The sequence below is a fragment of the Tenrec ecaudatus genome, chromosome 17, assembly GCF_050624435.1.
Source record: "Tenrec ecaudatus isolate mTenEca1 chromosome 17, mTenEca1.hap1, whole genome shotgun sequence".
NCBI classification, from domain to species: domain Eukaryota; kingdom Metazoa; phylum Chordata; class Mammalia; order Afrosoricida; family Tenrecidae; genus Tenrec; species Tenrec ecaudatus.
The window spans coordinates 58,895,387-58,918,240 of NC_134546.1; the positions used below are offsets into that span (position 1 = coordinate 58,895,387).

Consider the following 22,854-nt stretch of genomic DNA (forward strand, 5'->3'; position numbering starts at 1 on the left):
AGAGTCGACTTTATGGCAGGGAATTTGGTTTGGGTTATTTATATTAAGGAGTCCTGGTGCTGCTGCAGGGTAGGCATTCAGCTACTAACCACAAGGTCAGCAGTTCTAAGGCACCACTCTGTGGTGAAAAAGTTGAGGTGCTCCTATAAAGATTTATAGTCTTAGAAACCTTATTTGGGTCTCTATGAGTCAGAACTGATTCAAAGGCACTGGGTTAGGGTTTTTGTTTGGGGGCTTGGAAATCTGTATTATTTATGTATTTCTTTCTTTATGATCTCTCTCTCTCTCCAAGCCAAAATTTGAGTTTTTAGGAGGGCAGAAACTGAAGACATTTTCTCTCTGCATTTCCCGGCATCCAAAACAATGTCTGCCACTGAGTCAGCACCCAATAAATATTTAATGAATGAATGCGAAAATAACTTGAGTGGATGAGTTTAACATACAAGGGCATTTAACAGTATTATATAACAAGCGTTATTTTAGAAATCACCTAAATGTTTTCTACTGAACTTACTTCATTTATGACATGCTTTAATATATATTTGGAACTTTAGTTTTACTATCTTGTTAGACGCTTTAATTTTGCATTTAAAAACACGTGTGAATTGACGTATGTATATGTATGGATTGTGATAAGAGTTGTATGAGCCCCTAATAAAATGTAAAAAAGAGAAAGAGGAGAAAAAAAAGAAAATGATTAGGGAAAAAAAAACACGTGTGAATATATCTCTAAATGGCCCTCTTAAGTACACTAACAGCTACCACCTGAAACTCATTGCCTGCCTCAGTCTTAAGTTCTATGCCTAGCTTACCTGTCTAAATCCCTCACCCTGCTTCCAACTGGATTTTTCTCACACACAACAAAGTAAGACAAAACAAAAGCATGTCCCTTTTCTTGTTCTCCCTCCAACAGACAGATCCCACTTTCCCCTACTACTACCCACACTAAGGGAAGAGAAAAATGGGATAAAAGCGCAGTCCTGTCATCCATCCATCTTTCTTACCATCTATCACTGGTTCTACTGTCTTTGCTCCCTGCCTCAACCTTCCCAAATGTTTCCAGAATTATCACACCTCAAAATGTCTTATCTACGCTTATCACCCTGCAACCATATTTCAGACTCAACCTTCCTGAATCCCCATCAGCCATCTTACACCACTGCCAGACCCCAAATGACAACACCACAAAGCAATCCAATCCAATTTGATTTCTAAAAATATTTACAGTACACCCACCATGCATCAGCACAGACTGCCTGTGTTTCTTCCTCTCTCCCTGATGACCTCAACCTCCTCATCAGGCTCCTCTCACACCAACACCTGGCAGAGGCTGCTCTTGCCCTCGGCCACTCCTGGACATCCGCAGTCGCTTCACCTCAATCCTCGCACCGTCCTGGACTCGGCGCACTCTTCCATGACCTTCCCCAGAGCCACGCAGTTCACACTATCACACTTCTCAAATTTCACGAAAACCAAAGTAACAGCCAACCCAGATCGAAAAACAGACAACACTTTCCACATCGTTTTTATTCTGTATTGTGCTTTGTTCTTGAAGCACCGAGAAGAGTAGGGAGGAAACACAAAATGCTAATACTATGGCTTTAGGAAAAGCCATGCCTTCCAACATCAGGCTGATCTCAGAGCCAGCATAGTAAGCTTTTGTTCAATTGTTTTTATTGTCACAAAATACACATGACATCAATTTGCCCTTTTAAGCATTTTTCAGTGTGAAACAGGTTTCTGGGTGATTCTGTTGCAGTTGGGACCACATTTCAGGAACTATCACCCTAGTTGTATGTCAACCTCAAGCCCCTTCTCCTGAGAGCTTTAAGAGGGTGAATTCACCTAAGAAACGACTAGAGCCGATTCAAAGGGAATTAAACAAGCCTCTGTGGACAATGGTTTGGCAGTTTCTCAAAATCAGAGATTCAGTCTAATGATGAAGAGAAAATTCATCCTAACAGTTGTTGTTGTTGTTGTTAGGTACCTTCAAGTTGGTTCCTGGAACTGAAAGAAACGCTGCTCACAACTGCTCTTATGTTTGAACCCATTATGGCAGCCACTGAGGGCCGTCCTCTTTGTCACTGCCCCTCCACTTTACCAAGCACGATGTCCATCTCCAGGGGCCGGCCTCTCTTAACAACATATCCAAAGTCCAGGAGATGAAATCTCACCATTCATGCTTCTCAGGAGCTGTCTGGCTGTACTTCATCCAGGATAACTCTGTTTGTTCTTTTGGCAGTCCATGGTACTGTCAATATTCTTCACCAGCACCACAATGAAAATGGGTTGATTCTTCTGTGGTCTTCTTTATTCAATATCCAGCTTTCACATGTATATTAGGCAAATGAAAATAGCATGGCTTGGTGGTCTTGTGCAGTAGATTTACCCAATGATATGCATCATTTGATCTTTTCACTGCTGCTTCCATGAGCATTGACAATGGATCCAAACAAAACAAAATCCTTGACAAATTCAATTTTTTTCTCCATTTATCATGATGCTACCTATTGATAACCAGTTGTGAGGATTTTGATTTTCTTGACATTGAGTTGTCATCCATACTGAAGTGTGCGATCCTTGAGCTTCACCAGTAAGTGCTTCAGGCCCTCCTCCTCACTTTCAGCAAGCAAGGCTGTGTCATCTGCATATTGTAGGTTGTTAATAAGCCTTCATCAAATCCTAATGCCGCATCCTTCTTCACGTAATCTAGCTTCTCTGATGATTTGCTCAGTATACAGACTGAATAAGTACAGTCAGAAGATTCCATCTTGATGCACGCCTCTCCTGATTTTGAACCATACAATATTCCCTTGTTTTGTTCATATAACTGCCTCTCAATCCACTGTGTGTCATTTTGTCATACTGTGAAGACTTGCGTGCTGCCGTGATGTTGGAAGCTATGTCACTGGTATTTCAAATATCAGCAGGGTGACCCCAAGTGCATAATAACAGTGCAATAGCTAAAAATGAAAGCAATGTAAATATAGGACAGATACGAAAATATTCTCATATATGACTGAGATTTATAAATACGTATAACCATAGAGCAGTGGTTCTCAACCTGTGGGTCCCAACCCCTTTGGGGGTTGAATGACCCATTCACAGGGGTCGCCCAATTAATAACAGTAGCAAAATGACAGTTATGAAGTAACAACAAAAATAATTTTATGGTTGGGGGTCACCACAACATGAGGAACTGTATTAAAGGGTCGTGGCATGAGGAAGGTTGAGAATTACTGGACAACAGGGAATATTATGGAGCCCTTAAAAATGACATTTTCAAAGAACATGGGAAACGTACAGTATAGAAGAGAAAAGCACACAGTATAAAAACAAATCTTGTAAGATCGTGATATATAAGCACAGAAGAAAAAGAACTAAAAACAAACTACCCCAAACTTGGGAATAAGCAGAGAGATGACTGCATGCTCTTTCAGCGTCACAAAAGAACGCTGTCAGTCAGTGCACCGCCCTAGGAGGCGTTTGACAACTACTGACTAGCGCCCAGACCCTGGAAGTTATAGACTAACTTGTTGAAAACTGGTAAGAGCTCCTCAGAAGTTTTGTTAGGTGGAAATATTCTGTCCAGAATGATAACCCCAGGGTTATTGTTTTTCTGCCTGGAAAGGCATGAACCCATTACTCTAGCATTTAAAAAAAACTTTTTTCTCTGACTTCTCTGAGTCTCCTTTAAACCTGAGTTGGCATCCTGTCGGCCCCCTCATCAGTGAATTGATAAAAAAAAAAACTTTCAGCTGTGGCCACTATCTATCTGTCTGAGAAATATATTTTTAATGGTTTGAAATGTAGGAAGTGAGGACAAGAGAGATCATCTCAGCCCAAGGCTCTCTCTTCTGGAGCATCCGTATCTGTCTCTATCTGAGACTCTGAGCATCATTAAGGTCCTTCCATCACAAAAACCATCTGATCTGCTTAAACGCCTCTTCCCACAGAATCCCACCGGGGACTCTTCTCTGGTATAACTCCCACCTAGTGTGACCTCAAACATTCTCTTAGCTTTGACATGTCGAGGCTCTCACTTCAGATTCTCATTGCCCAAGTGAAAAGGAAGGGAAAGTGGCACACTGCTTATTCATGGAAATCCAACCACTCAGTGTCTTGCTGTCTTGTTCTTACAAATTGCCTTTGCTGTGGAGTCTTTCCATCATATCCCCCAGCCACCTGAAATGATGTAAAAGTGATCAAATTCTAAAGAATTCAGAAGCACCTGAAAGCATCAATTGACCTAGGAGTCTTCTGGGTAGATGGAGAATTGATGTAATAAAATTTCAGAATCCTAGTCTAGTCCGAAAGAGTTGTGGATTTTTGTTAATAAGAACGTGATGTGATCATGATGTGTGGAAGGGATCAGATATGAGGCATCATCAGAACAAAAAATCTTACCATAATGAATGAGGGCGGGAGTGCGGAGTGGAGACCCAAAGCCCATTTGTAGGCCACTGGATATCCCCTTACAGAAGGGTCTCAGGGAGATGAGCCAGTCAGGGTGCGATGTAGCAATGATGAAAAATACAACTTTCCTCTAGTTCCTAAATGCTCCCTCCCCGCCCCCACCACTATCATGATCCCAATTCTACCTTGCAAGTCTGGCTAGACCAAAGGATGTACACTGGTACAGATAGGAACTGGAAACACAGAGAATATAGGGCAGATGAACCCTTCAGGACCAGTGGTGAGAGTGGCGATACCAGGAGGGTCGAGGGAGGGTGGGTTGGAAAGGGGGAACCTATTACAAGGATCTACATGTGACCTCCTCCCTGGGGGAAGGACAACAGAAAAGTGGGTGAAGGGAAACGTCTGACAGGGCAAGATATGACAAAATAATAATATAAATTATCAAGGGTTCATGAGGGAGGGGGAGTGGGGAGGGAGGAGGAAAAATGAGGATCTGATGCCAGGGGCTTAAGTGGAGAGCAAATGTTTTGGGACCAATAAGGACAGTAAATGTACAAATGTGCTTTACACAATTGATGAATGTATGTATGGTGATAAGAGTTGTATGAGCCCCTAATAAAACAATTAAAAAGAAGAAGAATGTGAGCTGAAAGATTAAAATAAAATTTGTTCTCCCCTTGAACAGAAACGGAACTAGAAAAAGACTAGGCTCCCAACAGACTCAAGGGATGTCTCTGAGGGCCACATTAGGCTACTGCTACCAGGAGAAGGGCACCAGGACAGCCCTGTGCACGTTCAGGCTTCCAGGTATCAGAGATAAACCCTTACACGTAAGGGGAAACATAAAGGAGGCAAAGGGAAAGGAATAGGGAACCCCAGGGTCTGGAAGAGACTTCTTTATCTGCCCCTGGGAAATCGGGAGAAAGGACCGTGAGGTTCTAGTCATTAACCTGCCATCAAGAGGCGCCAGGAGATCTCCATGAAGGGAAGCAGAAAGTATCCAAGGTAGGGAGTCAGAGTGGCAGAGAGGTTGCCCGTTCCTTGGTAACAGTGTTAATTTCACACACAGGAGCAGACCGTGCCGGGACTCTCTCTAGTATTTGAACAGAAAGCTCTGTGGGGTGCCCAAACCTAGAAGGGCACGGATATCCTGAGCTGCATGGTGTGCGGTCACAGAGGGGGCTAAAAGATGATACCGTGCTGGGCTCCACCAGCAGGGGGCGAGAAGTCATCCCAGACACACCCAGGTGCCCAAACCCCAGGTGAGCGGTCCTCTCTCCAGCATGCTATGGCCAGGTTGCCTCAAGCGCGACCTCTGGACAGATTTGGCTCAGACCCTGACCAGCACAAAGCCAACCCAGCCAGAAAGCACTTGGCAGGTTTGTTTGCCTTTTACAGATACTTTAGAAACACACAATTAGGGAGAAGGTGGAACGTTATCTCTAGCTACATTTCCTTTTGACTCAAGATTACTAACAGTCCTAAAACCGTTTAAAAATGATTTGTTTTAAGTGAATTACATAAAATATGACCTTAAATAAGGTCAGATGGACTGGTGTGGTCAAGGCATGAAAGGTTTTTTAAATGGTCAGAGGCTATTCTTAGAAGCCCGCAGAGTTGAAAGGTAGGAAGAGGAGGAGAAAGTAGAGAAGGGATTTAAGGTGGCGGGAACCCTAGGTATATGGAGGGACTCCTGGACAGCGTGTTGGCAAGACAGGTGTAAAAGTCTCCCCAGAACACAGCTCCTCACTCAGGGGCCAAAAGGAGGGTCTGGATTGCTCAAAAACAGGTGTCAACACCACCACTTGTCTGTCAGTGTGCCCCACTGCAGCGGTTTGCACATGGCTGCAGGGCTGGAAGCGCTGCCACCAGTATGACAGGTACCAGCAGGGTTACCCATGATGAACAGGTTTATTGGAGCTTCCAGAACAAGACAGGCTAGGAAGAAGGACTGTCAATTGAAAGCTTTCAACAAACTGACGCAGCACTGGAAACATTGGCTAGTCTAGGCTAAGACAGGTGAAAGGCAGCGACCTGACCTACCGATGAGAAGAGATGCACGGTGCCCATTCCCAAAGAGGTGCCCCAAGAGCATGCAGAAATTAAACGTGACCGCGAATAGCACAGACAAGTACACGTCTATGATGCTCAACAGCAGAATCAGTTACAAATGATTGGAGCAATACATCTACAGGGAGAGCCTGCAAATCCCAGCTGCATTCAGAAGAGCACGTGGAATGAGGGATAGAATTGCCAAACTGACGGAGCGTGGCTTAAAGCAAAGACTACCAGAAACATGGACATTAATGTTTTACTGCCTATGGGAAGGCACGCAACCGAGATCACCATGAACTGTGGAGAACCATGAGGAAAACGAAGATGCCCCAATACGTCACAGCACCCCTGCGGAAACGGCGCTGAGACCCCGAGGCAGGCTGGGGACAGGAGAAAGGGACACTACTGGCAGTCCGCAATCAGGATGCTGTGCGTCGGCGCTGTGTCTTTCCCCATCCTTGCTCAGCCTGTATCCTGAGCAAATCACCGGAGAAGCGGACGGTATGAAAAAGAAGGCAGCAGGAAGACTGGAGGAAGATGCACGATGCAGATGCCACAGCCTTGCTGGCTGGACGCGCGGAGGACTTGAAGCCCTTGCTGATGAAGATCAAAGCCGGCAGCCTCCAGTGTGGATTAGAACTCACCGTGTAGCAAACAAAAATGATTGCGACTGAACCAACCGACAACATCATGGTAAATGGAGAAAAGATTGAAGCTATTGAGTATTTCATTTTACTTAGACCAAGCAATGCTCCTGAAAGCAGCGGTTGAGAAAGAAGATGAGGCACTGCATTGGGAAATTTTATTTACACAAGACCTCTTTAAAGCGCGGGGGAACAAATGTGGCACTTGTGAATGAACTGTGTGGCTGTACTACACACTCAGAGGTGGGGCTGTGGGTTCGCATAGGGCTGCTAATCGCAAAGTCTGCCCCTGTAACCAGGTGCTTCCGATCGTGGACATTTTATAAAGCGGCAGGCACGTTGTGAGTCGGAATGGAACGGATGATAGCGGAGGTTGTTCTTTTTTTGTTTGTTACAATTGAGCATTATAAGGAGTTAGGGATATGTATTCAGGAAGCAATGGTAAACGCACATTGAAACTGTCATCTGAATATAAATTCAAGAGTCGATTTAATAATCAGCCAGAAAACATGGAGTGTCTATGCATAGCCATGTGCTGAGAAGAATTACAAGTGCAACACACAAGCCAAAGTGCACACAAACCTAAAATAGGAGCGAAGAAAGCGAAGGTAGGGGGAGCGTCCACTGCTCCCTTCCACGTCATGCTGGTACAGGAGATAATGAAACAAATCGGTGCTATCTGGTTTGACCGCCTGGTAGAGTCTTAGAGACATATGACAGCAGTATCTTAATTCACTCGGATAACTTTTGCAAACCTGTATTCTCTTGCTTTCCCAAGTACCGCACATTTCTGAGCTGCCGTTTCACTGCAAAGCTCAACATGCGTCGAATTATCCCATCAGGCTACCCACAAAAGCTGCTCCACAAAGGTTACCTGTTCTTCCCCAACAGAAGGACACGGAGCGATCTCAGCGTGGAAAGTCCACTAATTTCTTCAATCTGATTATCATACAAATCCAAGAAGATTAGCCTCTGCAGATTAGAAATATTCTGGATCCGAGTGATGAAATTGTGTTGAAAGTTCAGCAAACGAAGATGCTCTTCCCCATCGATGATTGGACATACTGTGAGCTTTTGCCTGGGTGGAAAACAGTAAACAAATTAAAAGGGTTCTTTTGGGGGTAGCCTGCTTCCTCCTACAAACATTGTTTTTAGTAACATTTTGATCCCACACGGCTTGCAGAAAACGGGGAGTACCGCCAGCTCCAGCACCGGTTCCTGTGGACTGGTTCGGTGAACTACATACTAGGAGGGGGCCTGGTGGAGCTGTGGGTCAGGCACTGGGTGGCGGGAATAAAGAGGGCTGGGTCTTGGAAATCAGTCATGGGAAAGCCAAGTAACAAAGGTTACACTAAAATTAAACTGCAGCACCTATCATGTTAATATCCTCTTATATCAATTATTTCACACCAAACTGACTTTTAACATCGGAAAAAACTCAAAGGAGTTGCCTTCTACAGTAGAAGTTTATATAGTTGGAAAAACCATGTCAAATATGAGAGAAAAATCCTTGGCATCAATCCGATGGTTACTCAGGTTGCTCGGGCTTTCTGGCAAAAGCTGCCTAAAAGGATCTCTCAGGGATAACAGGGCCACAGACTACTGGGGTAGATGTCTTAGGAAGAACAATGCAGCCATGTATGTAATTCGCTTTGATGGAGACACTGTCATCGTGAAATCCATTGTGTTGAAGTCCTTTCTGAACATTTTTTCGGGAGCTTAGATTTTAAATATGTATTGATGCATTTAACAAAAGCTTTGAACTTCGCAAAACATTCAACTACAAGGTAAGATAAAGCTCTACCAACACGTGCCCTTCAAACCAAACTCATTGCCATCCGATCAATTCTAGCTCACAGTGGCCCTGTAAGAGAGTGAGCATCTGAGCGCACCCCAGGACCCTGACCCCCCACACCACCGAGACACTTCCCATGTGCTACTTAGTATTTAGGACTCATTTCATGCATTTAATGACACTTCCACAGCTGGCTCTTCTGCTTTATAAAGTATTAATGTTTAGTATGTCCATTCAAATTTATACATTTTTGCATCAGCTTAGCAAAAACCTTAAGTTGTCTCAATAGTGATACCTACTGAGATCACCAAAATTCTAGTTCATCTAACTCTTGAGACCGGAAAAGAATTAATAGCTGACACTATGCCCCCTTACGTCAGCTGCTAAAACTTGAAATAAACTCACTTTCCAAGATTTCTTATGCAGTGGCTAAGTTTCAACATCACGCCTCACTTGTATATTCCTTAACCCCAAGCGTCCCTGCTACTCCATCAAAACAAAGATCCAAACCAATGACCCAGGGTCCTCGAGAGGAATTCATGTTCACTGTACCCATGAAAGCTCCTGTCGCATTACTCAGGCGGCTACTGGATTAAGCGCTTGCCTCTGCATTCCCTTCTCGATGCTGATAGGTTGCCTTCCTATCCTCCAGGCCTACCCTAGCTTCCGGAACAGTCAGAGACTAGCTCTCCCAAGCAATCTTCCTCAGGGCTGGATTCTACTCTCTTCTGTAAGCTTCCTGGCTAAGAGGCTGCACAGTGCAGCAGATCTGACTTTGAAAATCACTAGCCTTTACCCTCTGACTCTCAGATCAGAATCCTTGTGTTCCTTGCTTCTAGGCCAACTCTCTTGCCTGGCCCTGCTGGCCCTGCTCAAATCATGCCTATGTATGAAAACTTTGTGATCCTGCCATTGGCGGAGCCGGTTCCCTTGGTCTCTTGGGTTCTTCCTAATCAAAGTTCATTTCTCTACCTCAGAGACCTGTACTGCCACGAGCCTATCTTTGCAATTACCGGAATGACACCCGAGGATATAACAGAAGAACCTAACTTGTTATGCCCAATCTTACAAGTACTGACCCCTGTTAGTGTCGATTAACATAAAACTGAAGGGTGAAGGTCCTAGTCTTGGCTGGACATTTTTTAAAAATCATTTTATTGGGGGCTCTTATAGCTCTTATCACAATTCACATATACATCCATTGTGTCAAGCACATTTCTACATATGTTGCCATCATCCACTTCAAAACATTTTCTTTCTACTTGAGCCCTTAGTATCAGCTCATTTCCCTCTTCTCCCACCCTTTCTCCCTCATGATCCCTTGATAATTTATAAGTTATTGTTCCTTTCATGTCTTACACTGACTGTTGTCTCCCTTTACCCACTTTTTGCGTTGTCCATTCCCCTGGAGGGGGTTATATGTAGATCATTGTGATCGTTTCCTCCTTTCTCCCCCCCACCACCCCCTCACCCTCCTGGTATCGCTACTCTAATTACAGTTCCTGAGGGGTTTATCTGTCCTGGATTCCCTGTGTTGCGAGCTCTTATCTGTACCAGTGTACATGCTCTGGTCTATCCGGATTTGTAAGCTAGAATTGCTGGCATGATAGTCAGGGGTAGGAAGCATTAAAGAAATAGGAAAGGTGTGTGGTCAGTGCTATACTGCACCCTGAGTAGCTCATCTCTTCCTTCTGACCCTTCTATAAGGAGATGTCCAATTGTCTACAGATGGGCTTTGGGTCTCCACTCTGCCCTCCCCCTCATTCACATCGATACCATTTTTTTTTGTTTTGTTTTGTGTCTTTGTTGCCTGATACCTGATCCCATTGACACTTCGTGATCACATGGGTAGGTGTGCTTCTTCCAGGGTGGGCTTTGTTGCTTCTCAGCTAGATGGCCACTTGTTTATCTTCAAGCCTTTAAGACCCCAGATACTATATCATTTGATAGCCGGGCACCATCAGCTTTTTCACCACATTTGCTTATGTGCTCGCTTTGTCTTCAGCGATTGTGTCAGGGAAAGTGAGCATCACAGAATGCTGGATTATTAGAACAAAGTGTTCTTGAATTGAGGGTGTACTTGTGTGGAGGCCGAATGACTGGACTTCTAAAGACCGAGATAAAAATAACCACAAAAATCCCTCAAAACATTAAAATATCATGAAAGTTATAAATATTCGGAAGCATTGGAATTTCACACGCCAATGACACCACAGAGATACCAAGAGAGATACTGCCTTCAAGTGTCACTTTGCCTCAAAACAACACACTACAGCCTCTTGACTTTCCCCCAACTACAAAGACGGTCCATGATCTTGGTGTCAGGTGTGTCCCACTAAGCTAAACGCATGCCTAGCAGAGATGTTTTCTTTAGTGGTTAAACAACTAAAATAGTGGCTAGGACACTTCATCCAACATTCTACTCCTGGCATTTTCCTAGCTGTAAAGATGGGATTATGTCTTAAATATATTCATTCATTCATTCATTCAAAGGTTTTGATTGTGAGGCTCTGTTCTAAATGGCGGCGATATAGACTGAGTAAAAATCCCAGGGCTCGTGAAGCTCAGACTGAGAGACAGGCAATAATCACGATACTTTAAACGCTTAATGTTAAAAGCGTGCTAGGCGCCAAGAAGCAAAGAAAGCCAGGAAGAGCGCTGGGGACATTCAGGGTGGAGGAGTTTACAGTTTGGGCGAGGGTAGCTGGGGAAGGTCAACTGAGATGGTGACAGCTGAGTAGAGTGAGCCCACAGGTGCGTGGCAGGTTCCCAATCCAGCAGCGGGAGTAGAGTCTTGAAAGTATGGCTGGTGTATGTGAGGAGCAGCAGGGCTGGGGCAGCGTGCGTGACAGGGCATGGAGGAGGAGGTGAGGCATGTGAGGTAACAGAGACCTAGAGCCCAGGAGGCCTATGTGAAGACTCTAAAGTTTGTTTGTTTGTTTGTTTGTTTTCATATCCTGAAATCCATTTTCATCAATGTCATGGTTTAGAATTGCATAGTACTCTTGGCACCCTGGTGGTGATCGATGAGCCCACCGGCCTCTCCCTGGGAGAAAGACGAGGCTGTCTGCTCCTGTAGAGCTCCAAAGCCTTGGCAACCCCATCGAGGGTCATTACGAGTCCAAGTGGACTCAGTGGCAGTGGGTTCAGTTGGGATCACACTCTTGGCACGGCGGTGAAAGAACTGGGGTGCTAGCAAAAGGACAGCATTTGAACCCCCGACTGCTCTGTGGGACAAAGATGTGGCAGACTGTTTCTGAAAAGATTTACTGCCTTGGACACAGTGGGGTCGTTCTACTCTGTCCTACAGCATGGGGATGAGCAGAATTCAGCTCCATGGCAGTGGGTTGATAGTGCTCTTGGGGAATACAGTCAAGATCATTTACATTATGTAGATAGGAAGTTCCTTGGCACACGTCTGTCAGAATGAACAAAAAGCATTAGTGACATTGAGTGTACCTGGCTATTAGGTAGCCAGGACATTAGCAGGAGGGCCGTTTGCACCTCTCAAACTTTATTTATAGCATGCCTGTTATCTATTCCAAAAAATAAGACAAAATAGATTGTTCTCACCTTTCTAGGGTCAACCTGTCTGAGTAAAGACTTTTCTCTTCAGAAGAACGTTGGAGAATAGGAAATGATGACATTGATGAGCTCACCAAACTAATATGATCACCTAGTGAAAATGACACACACATTACTTGATTAAGAAAAACCCTTCAAACCTTGAAACTAGAGTCACCTTAGATGGGGGGAATCCTGGTACCCACAAGTCTCTCTCCTAGAAGGGTTAGTGTCCTGTTGGGGCCACAGAGTCAAGTCCAACTCATGGAGAACCTGTGTGTGTCTCTGGTCTACATCTTGGAAATTAGTTATGAATTTGAGCTTGTGGCTTTCCTCCTCAATCATAAATGAGGTGCTCTCTGTGTGTCAGATAATGTTCCCTCGCCTCATGGATTGCTGGAAGCACACAACAACTCCGGTCCTATCTCTACCCCTTAGACGTCTGACTGATGCTAACATTTTAGCTCCCTGATAACTGAGATGATAGCCCCTTATTACCAGAAACATTGGGGCCAGCACTATGACAGCCCTGCCGGATTCGGGGCTTGGAAGGTGTCTGAATCATGGAAGAATCTCCAAATGCTGATAAGGAGCCCATGGCAGTTTTCATTTCCAGACCACAGAGTTCTGTCACGTTTGTTGTGGATGAGATGCATGACGACTTATTACGAGGCGAAGGACTTATTACTCTTCCATCTCCTTCAAAATATCAAAAAGTTTATCACAAAGCTAGATAATACATGATTTTGCTACAGGAAATACACAGAAAGGAGCTTGGGATAACAGGTATAACCTGGTGTTATCACTTGTTCTTTGTATATTCGGCTACTATTGGGAGAGAATATTACAAAGAGATGAAAAGTAGATGCCAATTAAGCAAGTATACTTGCAGTTAGAGTCTACTGGGCATAACAAGAGACTCCGGGCTGGAGGGTCGATAGGGTCCCTATGGAATGGTGGGTGGAGAGTGTCCCTACTAGTAAGTAGCTTTCAACTTAGTGGGCAGACAAATACATTTCAAACTAAAAAGCTATCAAGCCTAAAAACAGACTATTTGCACATGAGGTAAAATAAAAAAGAATACTTATCTAAAAATCTGTACATACGTGTATCTAGTTGTTTTTCACTTACTGAAGATCAGAGGCATTTGGGGGGAGATAAATATTAAAATATATTCTAAAGATCTAGAAGAATACACAATGACCAAGAAGAAATGCTGGAAAGTATCAGAAATGAAATCAGACTGGAGGGTCACTAAAAAAGGAAACAGCTGGGTTATTGGAGACAATCTTGTCTATCTTCCTCTACTATATAGGGAAAATCAGCTGAAATCAGCAACTAATGTTAAAATACTTGAAAAGCAGTAAGAAAGAACCTAAAATTCCCAGAGAATCCTGGTAATAAAATGACCAATAACATGAAGAGATGAAAACCAAACCTAGGAATCCAACATATCCCTTGGGGATGTCATCAGACAGTATGACAATGCCTTGGGATCAAAATCCATACAGATGGCAGTAAAGACCAGGGAAGTAGGGATCCTTGGTCCTTGAGGAAACTATCTCAAGCCTCGCTTCTTGAACAAAATAATCATTGCTTACATGCCACCTCTGTGAATTCATGCTATAGCAATACTGATATCAAGATAGTGAAGTTCTAGAGTACAAACATTCAGAAGAAACATGTCTGGTAATGGAACTAGTCCAGTGACACACAGGCTGATAGCAGAATATCCAAACAACTAGGATTCTATAAACTGATTTGCAAATCCTGAATCAGATGGTTTGAAACAGCTAAAACAAGTAGATAAAAAGTAGTTAAAGGATTAATGGAGCAAGGTGGTCAGTTAGAGATGATTAAACAAAAATATGCCAAACAATAGACAATCGAGAATTTTCTTGTTAGCATCAGAGTCAGGTTTTATGAACCATTTTTAAAGGCTTTAGGCCAACCCTCAATTTAAGGGACAAATGTAGACTTTATAAGACTTGGGATACAGAAGTAATAATCAGATTATATTTCAGTTCTGCCCAGTCAAACAAGGAATGCTATCTTTACACTTTTTGGTTCATAACCACTAGAAGCATGATCGGTCTACTATCACTATCAGTCTGATATATACCTTACCAAAAAAAGCAAGGGATAAAAATGAGACAGTAGAAAGACCTTAAAATACATAAACAGGAACCTCTAAAAGTCAAGGTGATCATGGGACCTGGGGCAAGATGAGACATTTCACACATAAGTGAAACGTTTCTTCTGTTATTGACATTTTTCATATCACTAATTAACTTACCAGCTGTTCACACCTTGCCTTTCCAGATAAATTTATAAGTTCTTTGAGAGGTGGACCTCATTTTCTATTATTTGTACTCTTATTAGAAACTAAATCCAATAGGCAATTGGTAGATTGAGTGTTCCGTTTACTAACAGATAATTGGAAATCTACTTTATATACCACTTATGTTAAAAAAAGAATATAATCAATTCTTTAATAGAAGAATGCAAAATTAATTTTTTCATAATTATGTTCTCAAAGATCCCACAGGGGTAACATTTCATAAGAATGTGCACTGTACTGCACTGCACCCGTGAGTGGGGGAATGGGTAAACAGATGGATAGATACACAGGTAGCAAAGTAGATGAATCAATAGATAAGTGGACGGATGGATGAATGATGAAATATATTCCATATATGTTTGTCCATTCAACGTTGTCTTTGAGATCATTTTGCTAACCAAAATCCTGGTTGTAGATTTTCTAATGATTTGTGATTTGTCATGATTTCAATTATCAATCACCATCTGTCACTCTCTACACACATGTTCTAAAATTCTTCTTTTTTGTAACCTCATTCACATTGAACAGATGGGCAAACTAAAACCGGACCATTGAAGTCACTAAAGAAACCCTCAGGCTCTGTCTGTAAAAGGGGAGTAGAGTCGAACGGGGTCTAACTGGAAGATTCCCAATTAGAATCGAACCCCCTAAAATTTTAATTAAGAAATGTAGTCCATTAAAATCTATTTAACTGAGAGTTTATTATATAGTAGGTGTTCTGGTAGCCTAATGTTATGCATTGGCTACTAATTGCAAGGTCAGCAGTTTGAAACCACCTGCCAATTCTCAAGAGAAAATATGGGACTTTCTACTCCTTAAAGAGAATGATTGGGGCAGGGAATGTATGGATGTGCTTTATACAATTGATGTATGTATATGTATGGATTGTGATAAGAGTTGTATGAGTCCCTAATAAAATGTAAAAAAAGAAAAGAGGAGAAAAAAATGATTAGGGCAAAGACTGTACAGATGTGCTTTATACAATTGATGTATGTATATGTATGAACTGTGATAAGAATTGTATGAGCCCCAATAAATTGTTAAAAAAAAAGAAAAGAAAATATAGCACAAAATAAAAAAAGAAAATAGTGTAGAAGATGGGAACTACATCATCTTGGTCAGGAGTTTGGTGAGACGGGGTGTCAACAAGCACTAATAAAATAATTTGATGACTATCAAAAAAAAAAAAGAGTTACAGTCTCGGAAACACACAGGGGCAGTTCTACCCTGCTGTAAGGGGTCTTTCTGAGTCAGCATTGACTCGATGCCAGTAGGTTTGATTTGGAATGTCTGGCTTTACAAAACCTCAAGGAGAAAGGTTCTATTTCTGAATATTATTTTTAAAATGTTTAATCACATATCAAGTTTTAGACTAATCAATCTAACAAAAATAACAAGTTTCTTTAAAAAATATTTGGCAAAATATACATAACCAAAAGTTTGTCATCTTAGGCATTTTTAAGTGTACAATTCAGCGATATAAATTCTGTTCACAAGTGTCTTTTGATGGCGAGTAGTACTGGTTAATTTAGGCTGATGGGCTATTAAAGTCTCTTAATGAATTTTGAAAAACAAGAAAGATAACAGTGGGCTGAAATGGATTCTAGTGATGGTATTTGGATGCAGTTATTTAGACAGAAGTCCTTCACCTTAAGTAATAAAGTGCTACTTCTAATTTCTTCCCCATTTTGTATTTTTGAAGGCTGAATCATGAGTACACAAGCCAGGGCGGGAGTGGCGGGGCCTTCTTTGCATGAACTCTGCAACTCAGGGACTCTGGAGGGGCACCTTCGGGAAACTACCAGGTGGACACTAACCAAACCAGGCTCACTGCCCTCAAGTCGCGTCTGACTCACAGTGACCCAGTGAGACTGTCCACAGCATTACATTTGTAAGGAAGCAGACTGGCACCTACTTCTGCTGAAAGGTTAATATTTCCACCATGAATTTCTGGGTGCAGCCAAGTGCTTTAACCACTGTGTCACCAGGGGCACTCAATACGTTTAAGACTTATCAAATGTATGTTGCAGAAAAATATCTTTAAAATGTTTTCATGACAAGTTCATTAGGGTAGTTTTTCCCTGAGAGGGTTCATCTGTCACTCCCTCACTCCGTCCATCCAGTCGATTCTGACTCATAGCAACCCTATAGAGCTGCCCCTGTGGGTTTCCACGATTGTAACTATTCACCAGAGTAGAAAACCGCACCTTTCTCCTGAGGGGTAGCTGGCAGATTTGAACGTCTGACCTTATGGTTGGCAACACAATCACCAGATCATTATTTACATTTATGTTGATATTCATTTCTGACTTTAAGTACTCAAAATTCAATGACTCATGCCATTTGCTCACTGGAAAATAGTTTGTAATACTTTGCCATTAGATAAATTTACTTAGCCAGCAACACCATATGTAGCCACTACCTCACCAGGTCACTATTTATATATATGATGTTATGCATTTCTGACTTTCAATTCTCAAAATTAAACATCTCATACTATTTCCTCACTGGGAAATAGCTTGGAATACTTCACCATTAAATAAATGTCCTGGGCCACTTACCACAAATCTGTATACTAACTCCCTACTCTAACATAAGAGAAGAGTGGGGAAAGTATTTTAGACTCATCACTTGGAAAACCTTTTTGTAAAAGATCACTAACAGAAATGTGAGCCCAAGCATAAAATCCCTGGTTGAGAATTGCAGGTTCCAATTTGTAGTTACGTGATAACATGCATCTGACCCAAAGCACACACTCCATAAAGATGTATTGTCCTGAACCTAGGGAAGCAAGAGAGATGCTTCCTGCACGGTGGAACTTCAGTTAGACTGTTATTATATGTGCAGGGATTAGGAAAGAGAGAAAGAGTCAACAGATGAGATTGGCTCAGCAGGAATTTCAAGACATAACCAAGGGGGAACTAATCAACATTCAAAACAACCATCCATGCATGCACTAATGAGAAGAGCAAGCGGTCTTTTCAAATAAACTCCTAGAAGGTAAAGATAATCTGTATGTAAGGATTTTAAATTGCTGAACACTAGCTTATTACAGATAGTTAATAGTTGGTAGCAACAAACCATGATTACAACATGCTGCAGGAAATCCCCCGTTGAAGAATGTGTTACATTAATATAACAGGATCATATAAGGTAGTAGCTCAATATGGTACACGAACCACGTCCATAAATGCGCCTTTCCAAATATCACCCAAGACCATTAACATCAGAATAGGGAAGGCCAAAAGGGAAAACTAATCATCTCTATTTATAGAAAGATTTTGTATGATGCGTGTTAAAATATAAGGCCTCATATATAAAGTATCTCTAATTCCATACCAGAGAAAGGGAGATTCCTTCTTTTTCTACTCCTCGCCTTTCTTCTCATTGCTTCCTTATGTCTTAAAGAAATGTGTTCTCATACTCTTACCCTCATTAATAGCCATTTTTTCTTAATTCTCATATATGATTTGGAACATTCTTTTCCCATTTTCTAGTCTATAGCACACCCTAAGCCAAAGTAGCAACAGCTTTCTCTGTACTGAAAATAATCTAGTCGAAGTATATGTACACCAACTCTGGTCTAAACAATAGGTCATATATTCCTTAGCCAACCTAACAACCAATGAACCACTTCCTTTTTAATTCAAGTTTGTTCAGAGCAGTGATTGAATATTATGAAACAATCAATAGGAGTCAAAGAAGAAAAGGCATGTCTGAACTCTAAGGAGACACAATACCTTGCCTACTTGAATAGTTTCTTTCAAGGTCATGTTGTAGGAGTCGGCCAGGAAATGTTGATGTTTCTTTATTTAGCCTGAATTCAACCTATTTAAAAAATTTAAGAAGATAGTTTTGGAGAAAATGTTAACAATAAATAATGAAGATGCTGACATAACATACAATAACTGAGACAGACATCATACATGAACCCTAAAAACATTCTGCTAAAAAAAAATTCTGCTAAGTAGAAGCAGCCAGGTGCAATCGGCTCCATACAGGAGACTTCAAAAGTTCCTAGAAAAATGACACTATCTTTTCATTCCATTTTTCAAGGAATATTTGAAGCCTCCTTGTATTGCATGATTCCATTTATATGAAATGTCCATAATAGGCAAATCCCTTGAGACAGAATGCAGATCTGTGGTCTCCAGCTTCTGGGGAAGCAGGAGCGTAGGGAGTAATTACTTAACAGGCATAGGGATTCTCTTGGGGGTGATACCGTTCTGGAACTAACTAAAGAGAGGTGCAAAATATTGTGCATGTACTTAATGCAGCTGAACTGGACGCCTTAAAATGACTAAGAAGATCATTTTAGTTATATGCATTGTACTACGCACAAAACAAAATTGGAGTCAGTTTCATAGTCAGATGAAAGCATGCTCCAGTCTGAGACACATCCTATTCTCTCATTCTGAAAACAATCAGTAAAACACTCATTATCTCCAAGAAACAAAAATATACAATGAAAAATAAGCGCTATTGAAAAAAGCACTCTCTTTTGATCATTAGAATTCCTTCAAGTGTCCAATTATAACAATGAAATTGCATATTTTAACTTTACAAGAAGGGTCTCCATTACTTTATATAAGTATAAGATGAGAAAATTGAGAAAAGCAGGTAAGTCTAGTAAACACATATACACAAACCCCTATTTATTTTTAAAGAATTATGATGTTCCAGATTCATCCATGCTATGAAATATTACAGTCGTATTTGCATCATATCCTTGTGAGTTGCATAAACTAAAGGTATTTTTGTAGAACATAGGTCTGCATAACAAAAAGTGAATGGTTTAGAAAGAATTTGGATGAAGTGCACAACTCCTAGTAACACATTGTAATGGAAGACTTAATGGAGATCAATTAGCAAAGCTTTGGGGGGAAATCTATTATGTCCGATTATAATAAAAATATTTCAATTAATTTAACTAATGGATGCATTTTCAAATGTCTGATCATTTCAAATGCAGCCATGAGGTAATAAATTACTATCGGCCTAATGAGGTCCTTCAATCTACCGTCCTCAGGCACTCTTGCCCTGATCCAAATCATGTTATCCATAAACTTCACTTTAAAGTTTCTCCAGTGACTTTTAGTTAACAACTTTTTAAGAAACAATTGATTGGTGATGGTTGGAGGTATTCAACTCAGAGAAGAAAAAAATTGTGCTGGGTTTTGAGTCACAGTGGTGTAGGAACTATGTGTGCTCAGGTTAAAGAGAAGGGGAAGAAACTAATGATGTACATTTCAAAAGCTCAAAAGACAAAGGCCAGAAATTCTGAGATGCTAGAAATATTGTGGGCAAATTATCTGGGAAAGAAAATCTCATGTTCATATCTTCCCTTCTTAATAACATTAAGCCATATATATGTGTATATATCTCATGTTCATATCTTCACTTCTAAATAACATTAAGCCATATACATATATATTCACCTATTGTTTCTCCCTGATTCTAAGTGATGAGTGTACATATATTCCCCTAGATCACCACATTTTATCCATTGTACGATGCTTTTTAATAGTAAGGCATACAACCAATTTATCCTCTACTATGAAAAAACTATTCCAACGAAATTATGATGCAGCATCAATTGTAAGAAGGACCTTGGTCTCAAAAATGTTGAAATGTCAAAAAACTTAAGTCTTGGAATTGAGACAATACAATTAAGTTTTTAAAAGAGGGTTAATTTTAGTGTTATGTCAGTGGAAAATAATAATTGGCTTGACATTGGAAGGCGGAATAAATATAATTAAAATCCCTAGTTCAGACTTTACTTTGTAAATCATGCTGTCTAGGTAAAAAACAACTTATCTTCAATTCAAATATAAATGTGCTAAATCTTACTTTGTTTTTTTCAGGAAGCGATGATGTCTGAATAACCAGATGAAGCCCACAATTCACCTGAAATTTAGAAATTAAACCATAATAAAAATCTGTTCTCAATTTAAAGATACAGCTATAGATATGCACATGAATACACAAAAACACACGGGAGCCCTGTTGCGTAGTGTTTAAGGCGTTTGACTGTTAACTTAAAGGACAATGGTTCCAGCGGCAGCCAGCTTCCATACAGAGTACAGTCTGTAAGTGGAGTTCTACTCTATCCCACAGGGCTGATATAAATCAGAATAGATTGAAGGGTTGAGCTTTGTACACACACACACACACACACACACACACCATAAAGCAACATGAAGATACAACAAAATCTTACATAGAACAGATGTTTTAGGGGAGGTTTGTATTTTTTTTCATTTTCTTGCTTCTGGCAAATTAACAGGTTCTGAAATTTTGCTGAAAAGAGTAAAACCACAACTAAACATTAAAAAAAGGCTTCACTCCGGCACATTTTCCAAAATGGCAGCAATGTCATCCTTTGAATTCCAGTCTTTCCCCACTTGACACTTCTGGTCTATTTGAAGATCTCAAGGGTGAAGGAGGTGGTAGTAGTTGTCAATTATCCATTCTTTTCCCAATGTACCGATTAAAAGAATTTACTGATTAATACATTTAAATGGACCTGAGCCTTTCACAGGGGACCAACTCCACCTTCTGGGTGCCCCAGATCCGGGACAAGATTTTGAAAACCCATCCAATCATACCCCCAAAGCGCCTTGGTCTAATCCAGGAACCTCAAGTCTTGGCCAGACAATAGCTTGGGCAGACCCAGGGGTCCATGCCCCATCACCTAGACAAAGATGCCAGCCTGGGGACACGAATGGGAGGGAAGAGAAAGCAGAAGCCCAACCTACGTTGTTCGCAGCCCGGCCAGAAACAGAGCGATATTTCCCAGGAATCATCGTGGGAGACCGTTCAGAATCAGTTAGATCTGTCTACGAGGTGACGCGACAGCGGAGACTCAAAAGAGACCAAAAGGGGTCATCTCCCAGGCAACCCGGTCCAGGGTTACCATGGAAACGACCACTTCCGGTCTGGTCCTCGCCCACATCCGCAGGCCGTCGCGGTCGTCGTAGCCGCTCGTTGGGTTCGTAGGTGGCCCCTGCGCCATCGCTTCCTCGTTCTGCTCCCCCGGGCTCCTCGAAATAAGGTGAGGCGTGCGGGGAAAAGAGAGGATGGAGCGGAGACGGGGTGCGGGGTGGGCGCGCACCTCGGTAGCTATGACAACCGCCACTTCCGGTCCGTCCTTTATCCGGGCCCTTCGGAGCGCAGCCAGCGCGAAATTTGTATCCTTCGGCATCGGGACACTTGCTTTCGAAAGAGCCGCGGGCTGGGGGAGCCGGGTGCCTCCTGCTCGGGACCCGGTTCGGCGCTTCCGGGACCGGAGCTCCGGGAAGAACGCGGGCCGCAGCCCCTGGACGGTGACGCGGAGCGGGAGCGGTGTGCGGAGGCCCCGGAGACCGGGCTTCCCCGAGACCGGGGTGAAAAAAACAAACAAACCCAGGTTAACCAGGTCGTCGGCCACCTCAGGCTCAGCCTCCTGTGCGCTCCTCCGAGCTGGGAAGAAGGCTTTGGCTACGCAGGTAACGTAAGCACTAGTCAGAGGGTCGTTGAAAGACTAGGTCTGGGCCTCACCTCCGGGTTTTCTATTTTCTCATCTGTCAGGCTGAGAGGGTGCTCTCCAACATCTTACTTAGCATGACCACTGGCTTTGGGGGACCCAGTCTATTCCTTCCACCTACTTCTCTGGGAAAACACGCAGCTTTGTTCCTGCCGTGAAGTTATTCGATAGGTAGATTTTCATGGCAGCAAATCCCAACGAATGCAGTTCTTGAAATCGTATTTACATAGTACATTAGCTTGAGAAACATCAACTGTACACGTCAAAAATGGAGAAAGGAAATTTGCTGAGCTACTGATGAAGCTGGGCTGGCAAATAGCCTACTTTTCCCACCCCTAAGCTTCCCCATGGCTGCCTCCCACTGCCTTTAAATTAATTGTTCCGCGTGAACTGAATTGCCCCATCTTTCCCTCTTCTGCCTACTTTTCTATTCTTTCTAAGGATTGCTTTCTCTCATTGTGCAGCAGGTCACTTCCCATCTTAAACACACACACACCAAACCAGTCGAATT

At 42.2% G+C, this 22,854-nt stretch overlaps 1 protein-coding gene across 2 annotated transcripts in view; it reads right to left on the reverse strand.

The window, feature by feature from the left end:
- The window catches only part of LRRC49 (leucine rich repeat containing 49), a 187,750-nt gene extending 165,874 nt beyond the window's left edge, over positions 1-21,876 (reverse strand). The window contains exons 1-6 of one of the 2 annotated variants that reach the window (XM_075535511.1): positions 21,577-21,876; positions 20,669-20,725; positions 18,559-18,646; positions 12,976-13,176; positions 12,487-12,589; positions 7,993-8,196 (exon numbers count right to left, since the gene is read on the reverse strand). In XM_075535511.1, the coding sequence (XP_075391626.1) occupies positions 7,993-8,196; positions 12,487-12,589; positions 12,976-13,176; positions 18,559-18,646; positions 20,669-20,725; positions 21,577-21,624 (701 nt within the window). In that variant the 5' untranslated portion in view covers positions 21,625-21,876. The remainder of the gene's footprint in view (positions 1-7,992; positions 8,197-12,486; positions 12,590-12,975; positions 13,177-18,558; positions 18,647-20,668; positions 20,726-21,576) is intronic. The other variant, XM_075535512.1, reaches the window with a different exon arrangement.
- Between the last annotated feature and the right edge of the window lie 978 nt (positions 21,877-22,854).